The sequence below is a fragment of the Oncorhynchus tshawytscha genome, linkage group LG29 (assembly GCF_018296145.1).
Source record: "Oncorhynchus tshawytscha isolate Ot180627B linkage group LG29, Otsh_v2.0, whole genome shotgun sequence".
Classification (NCBI taxonomy): Eukaryota; Metazoa; Chordata; class Actinopteri; order Salmoniformes; family Salmonidae; genus Oncorhynchus; species Oncorhynchus tshawytscha.
In genome coordinates, this window is record NC_056457.1 from 19,176,846 (window position 1) to 19,193,598 (window position 16,753).

The following is a 16,753-nucleotide window of genomic DNA, read 5'->3' on the forward strand; positions in this document are numbered from 1 at the left end:
TGTCTGCTGAAATTACCTTTTACATTTCTATCGGGGAATCTGTAACGCTTCAGCTTTACAGACTGAATAGAGCCACAACACTCACACACTTCTTAGAAACTCAAAGGCGTTTTGAACTGTAACTTGGTCAAATAACTTAGTAACTACAGTGTTGTGTAGGTCCACATAGATTACATAGTACTTTAGAGACGTAAAATATCTGTTGAGATATCTGCCCATTTACGAGTGCACAAAGTAATATGTATGGGAAAGAATGTGTGGTGTACTATTTTTGACTTGCAAAATATCTACTGTCTGTAATTGGGATTTTTCTCTCTTCAACAGGAATCTCAGTCTTGGAGCCAAAGCTGAAGTTGCGACAGATAAACATGTAGCATACCTTGATATGACAACACGACAAGAGTTAGTAGATCTCCTGAATGGGACCAGAAACCAGGCTGTGTAAGTAGCCTATGCTAAGGGAAACAGACTACGACTTTTCAGGCTTAATTAAGCCTTCATAACCCCTTCATAAGGTCTTTTATAGATGCTTGATAAATCATTCATAATTAAAGTGATGCTCCACAACTTTGTATAATTTGAGCCAGCAGTTTTGAAAGTGGTTCTCACGAGCCAAAATGGGTCCCAGTTTGAACTACACTAGTTTGTGTACTACATCATCCATTTTTTTGGTGTGTGCAAATTGTATGATATGTTACAAATCCAACTCGTACAATATGTTCTGTTTTGTTGAGATTAAGATCCCGGACTGCATCTTTCTCTCCCCTCCTCTCCAGGGTCATAGCACAAGTCTTCCCATGCTTCCTCAGAGCTCCCAGTGACTCCAATGCCAAACCTATAGAACAACTCTATAAAGGTAATGCACGAATCCTTAAACCTGGAATGACTTCATATGGATAGAAACATTTAGACATTTACATCGTCCTGAAATAAACACTTGTGTTTTGAACTGACGCATCGCCCTCTTATTGCCGTTGATGTATTGTTTATGATATCTCCATTTCAGACAACGGCTACAAGAACATCCTGCTCGACCTGGAGAGAACCCACAACAGCAGTGGTGAGATCCAGGAGTGGTGGATCGTAGACCAGCCATCGGCGGGACAGATCCAGATGAGGGGTGCGGCGGTGGGGAAGAAGAGAGAGGCAGGCCTCCAGCTCTACGTGTTTAGTGACAAAGTCAGCCCGCCCAGTCTGGGCTTCCTGGCAGGATACGGGTGAGTGGAGGATATCTGACGGTCTGACTTGGGTCATGTAACTCATGTTCAGTGAGACACACAATCATAATTTTTGATTGTTTGTCAGGCAATACCAGCTCATTTCAAAATGTTGTGTTGTGCTTACTGGACACAACCCTGGTGTTGCTTTCTAAAAGGTTTTGTGCGTTTATATTGCTTTATCACTAGTCATAAGCATGTATGTGCCTTTTTTATTGTATTATAACAAGGCTTATAATGTGTTATTTTGTCTCTCACTGGCAGGATCATGGGCCTGTATGCATCGGTGGTGCTGGTCATCGGCAAGTTTGTGCGCGAGTTCTTTAGCGGCATCTCCCATTCCATCATGTTTGAGGAGCTGCCCGCTGTGGACCGCATCCTGAAGCTGTGTACCGACATCTTCCTGGTCAGAGAGACGGGCGAGCTGGAGCTGGAGGAAGACCTTTATGCCAAGCTCATCTTTCTCTACCGCTCACCAGAGACTATGATCAAGTGGACCAGGGACCAAAAAACTAAATGACAGTGCCACCTAGTGGGGGGCAGAGACATGAAAAAAGCACAATCCAGCAGGAAGTAGCTAGCTCGCTATGCTCCCTGTATTTTGGTGGGATGGTATTAAGCGACCCTCTCCCTATCAAGCCTGCCATGAAAAACAATGACCTACACATGAAAGGGGACTTTGAAGAACAGCGGTGGCTGGTGGCACTTTAAATTAGGAGGACGCGCTCATAGTAATGGCTGGAACGGAATTAATTTAGTGGTATCAAACACCTGGTTTCAATGCTTTAGATATCATTCCATCCATTATTATGAGCCGTCCTCCCCTCACCAGCCTCCTCTGTAAGAAGCTGTTTTTTGTTTGTACTCGTTTAGTACAACTCTGAAGAATTGCAGCCATCAGTCAGTGTGTTTGAGATGTCACAGACAGACAGGGAGACAGACTGCAGCTGTCCTGCCTGCCTCCAGACGTCTGGCCTTTTTCCTATTGGGAAACATGAACCAAGGGTTGTGCAATATACTGATAGCTGGCTGTAAACTTGAACAGACATGTTTTCTTGAGCTAACACAGGAGAAGGGAAAAGAGAAGAGAAGCGGGCAGCGACTGAGAGACACTTGACACTTTGATTTTCCAAGATATTTCCCTTTACAATAGCCTACCTGGAAGTGCTTTGGCTTTTCCAGCAAGACAACGAAGAGAGGTTGAAGACAACCCACTGGGCACACACTGGTTTAATCAACGTTGTTTCCAACGTGCAATAGACGTTGAATTGACGTCTGCGCGCAGTGGGAAGTTACAATAATTTGTTGCCGTTAATTTTGTTTCTACAGAGTAATCAAGGGAGCTGTGGCAGACATCGTTCTCAGGAAATGTGTATCATCTCACCAGAAAGGGATTACGTTTTTGGTTGTTTGAACCTGTAGTACACCTAGGAAAGAGAAACAATAAAGGGGAAAAAAGTGATGTGATGAACACTGTATAGAGATTAGAATTATATTTCTATATTATGGAGCATGTCCATCTTGATGGCACCCCTATAAAGACCTAAGAATTGAGGGCCTAAATACAGATACTGTCGTTGATGTGTGTAACCTGTGTCGGTTATATTTGATTGCTTGAAAACCCCTTGTTTTTGACATTACAAGTTAGTGTTATTTTAAATGTACAAGTTCATATGTTCAACCAAAATGTGATCAAGGCCATCAAATCTATGCATTGGAAAATGCAGCACCATGTGTAAGTGAATAGATTGTTTTCATGTGTAAGGAATCTAGTTTGTGACGTTATCGAGGTTCAGTGACCAGAATGTAACAAATGTTTGAAAGCTGACCTGCTGCCATTTTATTCCATTCCATGACTTGATTCAGTAAAAACACTGAGGGCATGCCACAAACATCAAGCCTGCATACTCCACAAGACTTGACACACATTTTAAGATTCGTTGTAAACATAAATCATCATCTAGCTTTCAGTCAGTTCCAAAGTACAGGCATAACATATCATACAAATGGAAAGGCATTCTGAAATCTAGAAGAAACTAAAGTACAATAATATACCAATTACCCATATATATTATTTTCTACTCAAATTTGATTCATTATAAGTGCCTTCACACACAACAGTAACTGAAATGGCTGCTTTCAACACTTCATACTTTACAAATTCAGAAATCATCTCATCCACCCCTTTACGCATCAATCATTGAAGCACAGAGTTTGATATTGTAAGGTGAACGTGCAAATCATTATTTTCACACAGAGTATCTTGTTGCATACTGTTGTAGATTGAATGAGAAAACACCTTGATGATCCATTGAGGCAAATACAACAAATACATTACCAAACCTAGATCAACATTCAAAATCAAATGTTTTATATCACTTCAAATGTAGCAAAATATACATTATTTTACAATCGCAGTAAACCCCAAAAGGGACAAATAATACATCTTTAAGTAGTGTTTGATTATTTTCCACAGTGATATTATATTACCATGCTTATGTTATTGTTACGAGCATAACTCGTTGTTATGCTTGATGGTTAGAGTGCCTACAGTTGTACATCTGGCGATGGGAGGCAAGGCAAAGTTCACGACCCCCTGGCATGCTGAGAATGGGAGGGGTGTGGAAGATTCCGACACCCATCCTTAACAGGTAACTGGAAGTGCTTTGGTCCAGACAGGAAGTCCAGGTTCTGTGGCTAACATAGCCCACCAGCGTACTCATCCTCATCAGCCTCCCCTGCCTCCGCTCCTTCCCCAGCATCGGCAGCTGAAGCAGGAGCCTTCTTCTTACCCCCCCCTGGAACCCTCAGGCTGATGGACAACTTTGCATACTGCAAGACAATTGGCACTGTGGTCAGGTTATGGCAAGTTGTCTCTACAGTATTTGTTTCTCAGAAGTGTTTCCTAAACCTCTCATTGAGTACCCAAAGCCAGTTCCATGTTTTTGATCTCTTCCTAAACTATTCAACTAATGAACTAATCAGAAAACCCTTGGTTAGTTTGAGTCAGGTGTGTGTGTGTGTGTGTCTTTCTGGAATTGATCAGGAGAGGTTTAAGAAATAGCTCTAAAGAAATGTAAAATATAATCAATCGTACAAAACAACAAGAAAGCAGGGTCTAGATGGGTGATGCAGGTAAGCAAGCAGTTGGACTGCTATTGTTTCTATTAATAAATTACTCTGCATTATTCAGGCTAGCCTGGAAATGCATCTATGGGGTGGCTAGGAGAAAGGTTTCATAAGGAAAGGACAACTCATGATTCCATACCTTTTAAAGACCTTAAATGTGATCAAAGGAGACAACAGAACACACTTGAGAGAAGTAGATACTCAAATGATGTGATGACATGCGAATGATGGTTACATACAGTATAAGCCACAAGGCAGAACACTCACATCATTGTCCATGTACTTGAATAAGGGCGAGTTACAGACGCAGTGCACTTGGTCCTCATCCTGCTCGTCGTAGCCCTGCAGGAGCTGCTCCAAGGCAATACAGTCCTCACTCCCACTGAAGCCTGGCAGACTAGGGTCAAAGGTTAGAATGGTCAAGCATAGGGTTGCAAAATTCCGGTAACTTTCCCAAAATTCCCAGGTTTTCCAGAAATCTTTCCAGAAATCCCGGGTGGAGTATTCACAGATTCCGTGCTTATTACCTCCTGACTCCAGGAATATTTCAACCCGGGATTTCTGGAATTTGGGGTAAGTTACCAGAATTATTAATCCCTAGTCAAACATAACAAAATTCATAACCTTCATATTTACCTTTTAGTTAGACAAATGTAAAGTCAGTACCTGTAACTCTCTCGAACACATTTATCTGCTGCTACGAAGTCATTTCTGTGAAGGTGGACTAGCACTTGGGCAATGGTTTTCTGAAGAAGAAAATACACAGGCAACCATTTGGTTTTAATCTTCACAACAGGGGTAATAATAACAGAGTCTGCTCAGTTTTGAACACGGTCAATTGTCTTTATCAGGCTAAATAAGTGAAAGATCCTTAAACACACCTTAAAACAGGTTGGGTAATTCTCTATTTCTTTATACATGTTCTTTTCCTTCTGAATCGACACTGCTGCTTCATCAAGCCTGACGGGCCAAAAACAACAGTTAGCCGGAAGGGAATGAGTAGGAAAGGTAGAACAATCTGTAAAGCAGGTGAGAATTTACTTGTGTTGCCTGACGAGAAGTCTTGATGCTTTCCCCAGCATCTCTACAGCTTGACGTAGACGGTCTTCATTCTGCAGAAATATACATTCATCATATCAAGAATATGTTGATTGATTTGGTCACTTTTCATCACATTAATATATAGCCAATATCAATGAAATAAGACTGAGATTCCTGCAGATGTGACCCTGAACTGAGGCTGTGGCTTGGAAGCAACTCAATGACTGGTGTTCTCTAGAATCAAAAATTCAAGTCGTACCTCAAACACTGATGCAGCTTTCTGGTACAGATCCACTGCTTTTGCTAGATCCTGTGATTCGATTAGCCTGGAAAAAAGAAAAGTGCAACTTTAACTGAAGTAGCCTAAAAGCATCAAAACGAGGAATAACAACGAGCATCATCATACGTTTACAGTGACATGTTGACAGGGAATTCATTTTGAGAGACCGTCTAAGACGATCAATATTGGCAACCGGTACGTACTTTCCAGCTCTGTCGAGGGCCAAGGCTGCAGTGTCTGGTGTGCCATTCTCTACATACATCATGCTTGCTCTCTCAATATACTGGATAGCCTCTGGTATTCTCTGCATGTCCTGGAGAGAAAAAACATGTCTGTCAATGATTAGCGTTAGTAGCTAGTTAATATTAAAACCGTAGTCATGTCATGTGTCAAAAGCGTCTGGCTAAAAACAAAGCCTTTAATCCAGAAGGGGGCAACAAAAACGTAAAAACTATGGCATAAACGCAACAGTAAATTTCACCCGACCTCTGATAACAAGTATATATGATTGACAATAATGTTTATCACATTAAAACTAACCTTGAGCATCATACCAGCTGCCTCAAGTGCTCTGTAACAGAAAGATCTCCTTAGCAACATTAAATACAACCAGACGTAGACAAATCAGTGTCATTCTGGTTCTATTAATATCATTACATAAGATAGGCCTAGATCTTTTATACTCACTTGGCTGCATGGAAAAGTCTGTATATTGAGTTGAGTTAAAGAAAACGTTGATGTTATTATCAGATCGTTGTGGGCCACAATGTTCAAATACAGCATATACAATTACCTTGTTCAAAACTAACCTGCAAAACCATTTATAAGCCTCCCTCACCATTGGCAGCGAAAGGATACGTTTTGTTGTTGGTATGTGCCTCTGCCTCTTGCAGGTACGCCTCCTTCGCTTCTTCAAGCATCTTGGCATTTTTAAAGGCAACAGCTGGGCGAGAAGGGAATGCTTCATTATGCATTTATAATAAGCCAAATCATAAGACAACTTGAGCAACACTTCTGCAATATAGCATAATATTACTGACAGTGTGCTATTGCCCAACTAGACTATCAAGTGTTGTTGTAGTAGGGGACATACATTCAGGTCCAAATTGTTGCTGCATAGAATGTATGAACCTCTGGGATACAATACCTGCTTTTGAGTACTCTGATGCAGCACTGTCATAGTCAGGCTTCCATTTCATGAAGCTAGTCTTTAAACTGTGGGAAAAATGAATCATATTCAGTGTCAAACATTACAGCAGCATTGCCTCTGAAAAAAAAGTTACAATCATATGGATTTGCCATAGGATGTAATACAGTTATGGACGCCCTAGTATTGATGAAGTGATACCGACAGGCTTAACTGCAGTGCAGCTCAGCTGGCTTCCTACCTAGAATATCAAGCTAGCTTGTTACATTGAAAATACAATTCCAATGCTATTTGTTTTATACATAGGTACTTTACAATACACGATTACCAATACTATGATAGTGGCTGACCACCTACTGTAATAGCTCAAACGCAATCTAGCTAGCTAACGTCATCTAGCTAGCGAGATTTCCTTACTATTTTTCAGCCTTGGCAATGTGGTCGTGCGCCTCGTTGATTTTCGCAGCCATCTGGTCCAGTGGCAGCTCTGCTGTGTAGTCTACTAATAATGTAATGAAACAATTATTAATATTTAAGTTCTCACTGGCTAAAATGTAGTGAGATGTTGCCGTTACTGGTTTCAGGAGACCTTTCCTTCATCAGTGTGTTGACTACGGAAGCTCGTGAGTTGCATTTTATTTTTCTACTCATATACTGCGACAACGTTACAATGTTGCACCTACTGGGCAATAATGTAATAGTTCGTTTTTTTCTCAGTTGAACGTCCTTCCTAATCCAGAAAACTAGTCTTCTTTCATCAATTCAATTCAAGGGGCTTTATCGGCATGGGAAACATATGTTAACATTGCCAAAGCAAGTGTGGTAGATAATATACAAAAGTGAAATAAACAATAAAATTAATCTCTATTTGCAATGCATTATGAAATCTCCAGTTATTCATTTATATAGCCTACAACATGTATAATTTAATTCCTCTATTATTACATGTATTTTATAAACCCTTTTTACACTAGCAGTTGCAAAGTGCTTTACAGATACCCAGCCCAGAACAAGCCATGCAGAGGACGAAGCAGTGGCCAGGAAAAACTCCCTAGAAGGAACCTAAGAAGAAATCTAGAAAGGAACTAGGCTCAGAGTGGTGTCTAGGCCTTATCTGGCTATTATTATCAGTGAAAAAATTGTTGCAACTATTTTCTATGTGATAAGCTAATAAATTCGTATAGCCCAGTCGAATATATCACTGCCAAACCAGTAGACATGGCCTATCACATGATAAGAATTGACAGTGTTCTTGGCTCGGGTTCACCTGAGCAGGGCTCCTGTGTCTGAAATGGTAACTGTATCTTTAAGGCGCTTGCCTACCCCTGTCTGCTTTGTGTAGCGAGTGTGGAGAGTCACGCCATCAGAACATGCTTTAATTCTGAAAGGTAGAGGTGGAAAAGGGGTTAAGAAACGTTCACCTCTGGAGCAACAATCGACTAGTTGGGCAAGGTGAGTTTGATTACTACTTTTATTATATTGTTAATCGGTGTGCAAGACAAAAACGGCATCCTTTCTTCCTAGTTGGTTGATGTTGAGAAAAGGTGTTTATAGCTTTGGATATGCCTCTCCAAAACACGAGGTTTGTTCATAAACGGCGCCTGAAAAGTGTCAGACTTTTCATACAATTTATCCAAACTAAGTGTTTAATTTTAGGATAAAATTCAACTTTCCTTCCTTATGTAACCCTGAGGTCTTTAAGAGGGTTGCGCTACTTGCATGATGAACATGCTATTATTGAATTAGATTACCGTAATAGCTATACAACGTTTAAATGTATTCAGAGTTTAAGATTAAATACGCAGCAACCTTTGTAATTTAGTTGCCAGCAAGCGGGAAACCAATGTTTGCATTGCAGTGGGTCTGACGACTTGGGGATTTGTGTAGAAAGGGAATAATGCCCCTTCTTTAAAGCAAACGGGCAATTTACCATAACAATTGAATCAAAGGGATGGTTCCTTGACACGATTTTTCCTGCGTTTTATTAGTATGTTTGTTGAGACCCGATGACGTCTAGGTATTTTGTTGATGTTGAATAAGGGGTACATTCCAAATTATTGTCTGACTCTTTGTTTTTTTCGGTGCAGGATACCGTTGTTTCGTGCGTGTCGGAAATGAAGTCCACTCAATTTTTACTATCCACTGCACTTCTTTTCCTTCTATCTGGACTTTCCATGATTACCGCCTGCAACAAGGCTCTCTGTGCCAGTGATGTCAGCAAGTGCCTCATTCAGGTAAGAAGGCTAAGCTCTTAGTGCGTTTTTTAAAAGGCATTCGGTTTAGGTAAACTTTTGTCTCACTAATACCATTTTTCTGTTACTAAATCACTTTGAGAGAACTCTATGGAATTTCTATAAGGAATCTCTTGTCTTTTCAGAGTAAATTGCCACTGCCATAGTGTTATGCCAATATTGTATATTGTAGGACTTGATGCAACTCCCACTATGCATTTCCACAGTGTGTATGTCATTTTACATTAACCTAAAATCTCTACATTCTCTCTATACTGGAAACATGCATACAACCATAACAGTACCTGTACACTAAATTAACCCTTCTGAGAACACTCAACTAACAAAGCGGAGATACTAAAAATGTACTCGATATTGGCTTGGCTTACAATCAGGCGCATGTTTTACATTTCCAGCCACACAGTGTCTTCAAAGGATGTAGCCTAGTCTACCGAGGCTGTACATGCGATGGCCAATGGAGATTGATATCTGTATACCTTCCATGGTTGCTGTTGCAGCCACAACCACACTTCACTGTGTGCTTAGTTAGCTCCATCCCTGTGCACATCTGGAATTTGACCTCTGCTCTCCCTTTGAACTGCCCTCCCAGCCGCACTGGAGGAGTCACAGAACAGGCAGCTTAAGGTCGGCCCACTCCTCAAACATACGCAGTTACACACACCCGCCCGTAGTGATTTCTAACAGGATATGTATGGCTTATTTTCTTGTTTGAGTCAACCATGACGTGCTCAATACACAAAAATGATGTTATATTGTTTTGGCGCTCATGTAACAACTAAAGCCAGACTGAGACTACTGTATTGAAAGAATGTTTGCACAACATGATAGAAGGCTTAAATGCATACAAGAGTTATGCAAATGTGTGCCACCTTCACTGTCTTGCTGAATTTCTCTCTTACTTGTGAGTTATGCACTTATGTACATCAGTCCTGCCACATACATAAAATGTGACTATGTTATAATATACATTGTGTGTTTTGTGATGTACAGGAGCTGTGTCAGTGCAGGCCCTCTGATGGGAACTGCTCATGCTGTAAGGAGTGTATGCTCTGTCTGGGCACACTGTGGGAGGAGTGCTGCGACTGTGTGGGTAGGTGCCAGAGTTGTACAGTTGTGGCCAAAAGTTTTGAGAATGACACAAATATTAATTTTCAAAGTCTGCTGCCTCAGTTTGTATGATGGCAATTTGCATATACTCCAGAATGTTATGAAGAGTGATCAGATGAATTGCAAAGTCCCTCTTTGTCATACAAATGAACTTAATCCCCCAAAAACATTTCCACTGCATTTCAGCCCTGCCACAAAAGGACCAGCTGACATCATGTCAGTGATTCTCTCGTTAACACAGGTGTGAGTGTTGACGAGGACAAGGCTGGAGATCACTCTGTCATGCTGATTGAGTTCAAATGACCGACTGGAAGCTTCAAAGGGAGGTGCTTGGAATCATTGTTCTTCCTCTGTCAACCATGGTTACCTGCAAGGAAACACGTGCCGTCATCATTGCTTTGCACAAAAAGGTCTTCACAGGCAAGGATATTGCTGCCTATAAGATTACAACTAAATCAACCATTTATCGGATCATCAAGAACTTCACGGAGAGCGGTTCAATTGTTGTGATGAAGGCTTCAGGGCGCCCAAGAAAGTCCAGCAAGTGCCAGGACCGTCTTCTAAAGTTGATTCAGCTACGGGATCGGGGCACCACCAGTACAGAGCTTGCTCAGGAATGGCAGCAGGCAGGTGTGAGTGCATCTGCACGCACAATGAGGCAAAGTCTTTTGGAGGATGGCCTGGTGTCAAGAAGGGCAGCAAAGAAGCCACTTATCTTCAGGAAAAACATCAGGGACAGACTGATATTCTGCCAAAAGAACAGGGATTGGACTGCTGAGGACTGGGGTAAAGTCATTTTCTCTGAATCCCCTTTCCGATTGTTTGGGGCATCCGGAAAAAAGCTTGTCCGGAGAAGACAAGGTGAGCGCTACCATCAGCCCTGTGTCATGCCAACAGTAAAGCATCCTGAGACCATTCATGTGTGGGGTTGCTTCTCAGCCAAGGGAGTGGGCTCACTCACAATATTGCCTAAGAACACAGCCATGAATAAAGAATGGTACCAACACATCCTCCGAGAGCACCTTCTCCCAACCATCCAGGAACAGTTTGGTGCCGTACAATGCCTTTTCCAGCACCTTGCCATAAGGCAAAAAAGATAAGTGGCTTGGGGAACAAAACACCAATATTTTGGGTCCATGGCCAGGAAACTCCTCAGACCTTAATCCCATTGACAACTTGTGGTCAATCCTCAATGCCAGGGCGGATTGCAGAGGTCTTGGGAAAAAAAAGGGTCAACACTGCAAATATTGACTCTTTGCATCAACTTCATGTAATTGTCAATAAAAGCCTTTGACACTTATGAAATGCTTGTAATTATACTTCAGTATTCCGTAGTAACATCTGACAAAAATATCTAACGACACTGAAGCAGCAAACTTTGTGGAAATTAATATTTGTCATTCTTAACTTTTGGCCACGACTGTAGAATTGAGTCACAGGATTTGGACTCGAGTCTGGCTCTTCACAAATTTGAGACTCGAGATGATAGAAAATAAAAACTTGAGACTTAACTTGGATCTTCGACTTGACTCATGACTTTAGATTGTCTGGCCAGGTTTTGTCACTCATTTTGTGGCACAGAGACTCCGTGGACTACTCTCCACGCAGCCAGAGTAGCCGCAGGCATCACACTTGCAAAATAAAAAGTTAGAAAGTAATGCCATATACAGCTCCCAAAAGTATACAGCTCCCAAAAGTGTTTGGGGATCAAGCATATAAACTGTTTGCTTTGCCATCGCACCAGCAATGGGGCATCAAGCAACAATTACTAGCATAGGTCTTTTGTTAAGTCAAAATTGCTTGATATTGATCTTATGAAGCTTGCTTTTGGAATGAGTTAAAATGTATTATTACATAATCAAAATGTGTTGTAGACAAAATAATGAAAAGGGCTGTCTGCTAGCCTCAGTAAATAGACAAAGATTTGTAGTTGATTGATGTCATTGCATGTCTTGATTTATTTTATTTTTTTGACTTGAAATAACTTGCTCTTAAAATGCACGACTTGGAATTGACTCTAGACTCTGACAGTTCTACTTAGGACTTGAAACTTTGACCATTTTGCTTGAGACTTGCTAGTGACTTGGTCCCATGTACTAGGTGCACATTTGAAAAGGGCAAACTACAACCAGGGTCAGAATGGATTAATGAGGATGGGTATTTGGTTTTTGCATCATATTGAGCTCCTCCAAATTCTTCCTTCCATTATTCACTGATTGTTCAAGGTAGTGCACCCATCCTACTTTACAAGTGTAGTGCAGTGAATGGTGAGTATCATATGAACAAATAGTGGTTTATTGATGATCAGTAATTTATTGTAAAAGTATTTGATTTATTTACCAATTATCAACTTGTTCCTTGCATCCCATCACACAGGGATGTGTAACCCCAGGAACTACAGCGATACTCCGGCTACCTCCAAGAGCACGGTGGAGGAACTCTACCGACCCATCCCCTCACTGTTCCGTGCACTCACCGAGGGCGAAGCACCTATCAACATGATGGTAGTATCCTTCCCCGTGGCTGAGGAACTATCTTACCATGAGAACCTGGTGTCTTTCCTGGAAACTCTGGAGGACCAGCACCAAAATGTCTCCCTGACCGGGAACAGTATCCACACCAGCTACGATAACACCCAAAGTACTGAAGGTAGGGAGGGATGAGCGGGTTGAATTTTGGGGACAATCATAGCTGCTGGGTATTCCATAATAAGATAATAAACAGAGCGGGGCACATAGTCTTACAATGATGCCTTTTATCAAAGTTTTAGTTCATCAGAAGTCTCTGAAGATTCTACGATAGTTTAGCATTTGTAGCAAAAATATCATTCAAGTCATAGGACCGATCTTGTCATTTTTCACATATCGTGTCTATAAGTTTCTATTGTGAAGCTCAGCAAGGTCACATAGGTAACATGATGCTCACAGGTTATGACTATGAACTACACATTGAAACATCCAGCCCAAAGAGGGAGGTTTAAATAAAATATTACTAGTCGCCAAAGTCGGTTCGCTGCCTAGTTAAATAAAATATTCTGGCAGATTGGGCACCCCGTAAGTGCTAAAGATATGAACATTGGTCCATCCCACTATTTTAGGGAAACCCCAAGAGCCAATGAATAGCTCAAATCCCCAACAGTCTATTGTTTTAGGAGAGGGAGAGCTATAATGAAGTCATCGCTAAAGCTGCTTTGATCCGAGCTCGGTGGCTAGACCCTTCCATTAAAACATATGCAATCTCGGGCTATCTTTTGATGAGTTTAGTGGGCTGCTAGCCCTGCAAATTGAGTAGATTGCTGCTGGCCTTGTGGACTTTCATGTGCATCCACTCCATTTGTCTTCTACTCAGCAACCGGTCCTAGTGATTTGTAGGAACCTGTGTGTGTGTGTGAGGCCACTTGACAGTTCATGTAGATTTAGTATTCTGATCATATTTCTGAGCAGGGAATTCCGAACGAGTCATGTGGCTATGCCTACATTTTTAAATATGTCCAGTGTTTCCGGATTCCCTTTTCCCGGGCGGCCAAGACAGAGTTTGGGAAACCCTGCTTTAGAGTACCTTCGTAAAGTGAAGACTAAGCATGTTTTCCGTAAACTTTTCAAATGGGTAGTGGTAATATTTCCCTGTTGTATTCCTTGGAGAAATGAGCCTTTGAATGCCATGTCTTTCCCCTCCACAGATAACATGTGCACTGTGGTGTACTTTGACGACTGCGTGTCCATCCGCCAGTGCAAGCAATACTGCGAGTCCATGGGGGGCTCCAAATACCGCTGGTTCCACAATGCCTGCTGTGAGTGTATCGGCCCAGAGTGCCTCGACTACGGCAGCAAAACTGTCAAGTGTATGAACTGCCTGTTCTGATTGAAGCCAATAGGACTGGTGACATTAGGGTACTGTGTTCAAACTGCCACAAGGGGGCACTATCTGGAGTAGCAGATGGTGAAGGGTAACTGAGGAATATGACTTTCATAATGCTTCAGTATTTTTATGTATTATGAATTATTTTTGCTCATTTTTATATTTTATAGGTTCTTTAGCAAATTAGAAATATATCGTTTTGAATTTTTTTCTAGTTAAGAGGAGAGGTCAATGTTTTAATGTGTAATGCAATGGCATTTTATTTTTGATGTCATGGAAAATCAGAGTAAATGCTATTTGTATAATTGTTTTATCATGTGTTATTTTAGGAAACAACGTCCATATTCAATCAAACTAATAGCCAGCCATTCACATGTTTGATTTTATATGTGCAGTTAAAATGATTTGTTTCATACTGTAAACATTATTTTAAATCAAGTAATTTAAGATAAGTTCGGCCAGACATATAGGACATGTTTGGTACAGATGGGGTAAGTTCAACTGGCCAGACAGATGGGACATGTTTGGCTGACCAGATAGGATAAGCATGGTTTGTACCGTGATGGAATTTTGTGTTTTCCAGGCCTGGAAAAGTTAGGACAAGTTCGGCCAAATATGATAATTTCAGAAATAAGTTTGGCCGGCTAGATAGGATAAGTTTGGCCAGATGAAACTAGTTCAGCTGGCTGGCCCGATAGGACAAGTCATCAAGACAGATGGGATATATGTTCAGCTGGCTGGACAGATACCCTATCTGGCCAATTGTCCAAACTTGTTAAGTTTTGCCAGATGGGTTAAGGTTAGCTCGCTGGACAGATGAGACGAGTGCAGCCAGATAAGTTTGGTAGGCCGGTCAGACAGATAAGTTCACAACCGGGGACCAGCATGTGGGGGTGTTCGGGGTATCTGAGCTTCATCAGCCAACACTAGATATTAGTTAATCAAATCTTCCCATTCCGGCTTAATTTGGCATGCCTTCTTAAACAGCCAAACTTTATACGCATTCACACATCAAGTCTTCTCTTGAGTTGGGCTCAGGGATGGAACAACTGTTGAACATTTGAGTTGGGTGTGGGGGTAGGTCGAACTATGGGTGGAAAGGGAGAGAGGGGCATGCATCCCACATCAGTTGACCAAAATGTAGAATTCGTACTACCGGCCATTATGGGTAGCAATCATTAGAAGTGCTTATTATTATGCATATTATTTGTCAATTGTGGGAATAAATTAGGATATGCATGTTTTTTGAAATATGCAGTACAACTGAGGGGAAGGGGTTTGAAATGATGTTCGCTGCGGATCTGGTTCTGTACTGTAGGTGGCACCATGTGCTCTTTTTAAAGGATGAGCCCATATCTCTTGAAAGGCCCTAGGATCCATGTGTAAAGGGTTGGTCAGACATTCACTGGAATGACAACCCTACATGGGATGGGGGTGGAATATTGAAGGACAATTAGAGGTTTCCTTAGTCGCAGCTACGATATGCTTAACAGTGCAAATATTATGGTACGGTTTATATGGACACTCAATTACCATGGTACTTCTTAATGGTAAGTGGTGAAATAAGTATAGCTAGTTAAAGTTGTATGTAATGGTGTTGCAGATAGATCGTCTTGTTATTGTCTGTATCTGGCTAAAAGAGAAGGAATATATTTATTCTTTGCAGGAAACTCATTCTACACTTTTAGACAAAGTTGTATGGACAAAATTACTGGGGGGGGGGGACAAAGAAAAGAACAAAGAAAGGACAAAGAAACTCAAAAGGAGTGATGATATTAACAAGTTTGATCTGAATGCGCAAACTGCACAAACAGATCTGCAAGGAAGGTGGATCCTTTTAAATATGCTATTGGACCTAAAACAGATGTCTCATTAACCATATATGGTCCAAATAATGATGCTATATTACAGGCAATACATGACGCAATTATTATTGTGGGAGATTATAATACGGTTTTAAGTACCTCAATGGACCGTAAAGGAAATCACACTACAAACCATCACCCTCATGCTCTTAAAGAAATGACGAATATTATGCATATATCTGAAATAATGGATATATGGCGGCTTACATATCCTGACCTAGTGAGAGAAACATGGTGAAGGATCAATCAAGCTAGTCGTCTTAATTACTATCTTATGTCATTGTCGCTGGCACCAAAAGTTAAGTGTTGATAAGGGACAGAATGCTGTCAGGCCATCAAATAATTGGTATACACATTACACTTACAGAATTTACACGAGGGTGAGAATATTGGAACTTTAAATCAAAGCCTACTGGATGACAAATTGTTTTTAACCAAGAGAATCATTTACAACTTACTTTTCCCCTATATAGCATAGACACAGTGGATCCCCTTATTGTATGGGACACTTTTTGACTGAACAAAAATATATCCCATGTTTCATGATCTGAAATAAAAGATCACAAATGTTCCATATGCAACAAAAGCTTATTTCTTTCAAATGTTATGCACAAATTTGTTAACATCCATTAGTGAGCATTTCTCCTTTGCCAAGAAAATCCATCACCTGACAGCTGTGGCATATCAAGAAGGTGATTAAACAGCATGATCACATAACACAATGCCACAGATGTCTCAAGTTCTTGGTCACCTCCCTGACCAAGGCCCTTCTCCCACGACTGCTCAGTTTGGTCAGGCAGCCAGCTTTAGGAAGAGTCTTGGTGGTGCCAAACTTCTTCCATTTAAGAATGGCCACT

The 16,753-nt window shown here is 41.1% G+C and overlaps 3 protein-coding genes across 3 annotated transcripts in view; 2 read left to right on the plus strand and 1 right to left on the minus strand.

The window, feature by feature from the left end:
• LOC112227509 (piezo-type mechanosensitive ion channel component 2) overlaps nt 1-2,679 on the plus strand; it is a 149,633-nt gene extending 146,954 nt beyond the window's left edge. Inside the window, exons 48-51 of the mRNA XM_042308822.1 lie at nt 325-441; nt 777-856; nt 1,007-1,217; nt 1,482-2,679. Of these exons, the coding sequence (XP_042164756.1) occupies nt 325-441; nt 777-856; nt 1,007-1,217; nt 1,482-1,737 (664 nt within the window). The 3' untranslated portion in view covers nt 1,738-2,679. The remainder of the gene's footprint in view (nt 1-324; nt 442-776; nt 857-1,006; nt 1,218-1,481) is intronic.
• Nucleotides 2,680-3,033: 354 nt separating this feature from the next.
• Nucleotides 3,034-7,452, minus strand: LOC112227788 (gamma-soluble NSF attachment protein). Its single transcript, XM_024392673.2, has 12 exons — nt 7,232-7,452; nt 6,815-6,882; nt 6,526-6,610; nt 6,355-6,372; nt 6,208-6,238; nt 5,871-5,980; nt 5,647-5,713; nt 5,388-5,458; nt 5,228-5,306; nt 5,013-5,092; nt 4,614-4,743; nt 3,034-4,049 (listed from the first exon to the last, which is right to left on the minus strand). Exons 1-12 carry the CDS (start codon nt 7,282-7,284, stop codon nt 3,915-3,917), a joined length of 927 nt encoding a protein of 308 aa, XP_024248441.1. The 5' UTR covers nt 7,285-7,452; the 3' UTR covers nt 3,034-3,914.
• Nucleotides 7,453-8,068: 616 nt separating this feature from the next.
• Nucleotides 8,069-15,776, plus strand: LOC112227786 (twisted gastrulation protein homolog 1-A). The gene is made up of 5 exons (XM_024392672.2): nt 8,069-8,266; nt 8,902-9,048; nt 10,057-10,156; nt 12,550-12,822; nt 13,853-15,776. Exons 2-5 carry the CDS (start codon nt 8,929-8,931, stop codon nt 14,032-14,034), a joined length of 675 nt encoding a protein of 224 aa, XP_024248440.1. The 5' UTR covers nt 8,069-8,266; nt 8,902-8,928; the 3' UTR covers nt 14,035-15,776.
• The last annotated feature ends 977 nt before the right edge of the window (nt 15,777-16,753 follow it).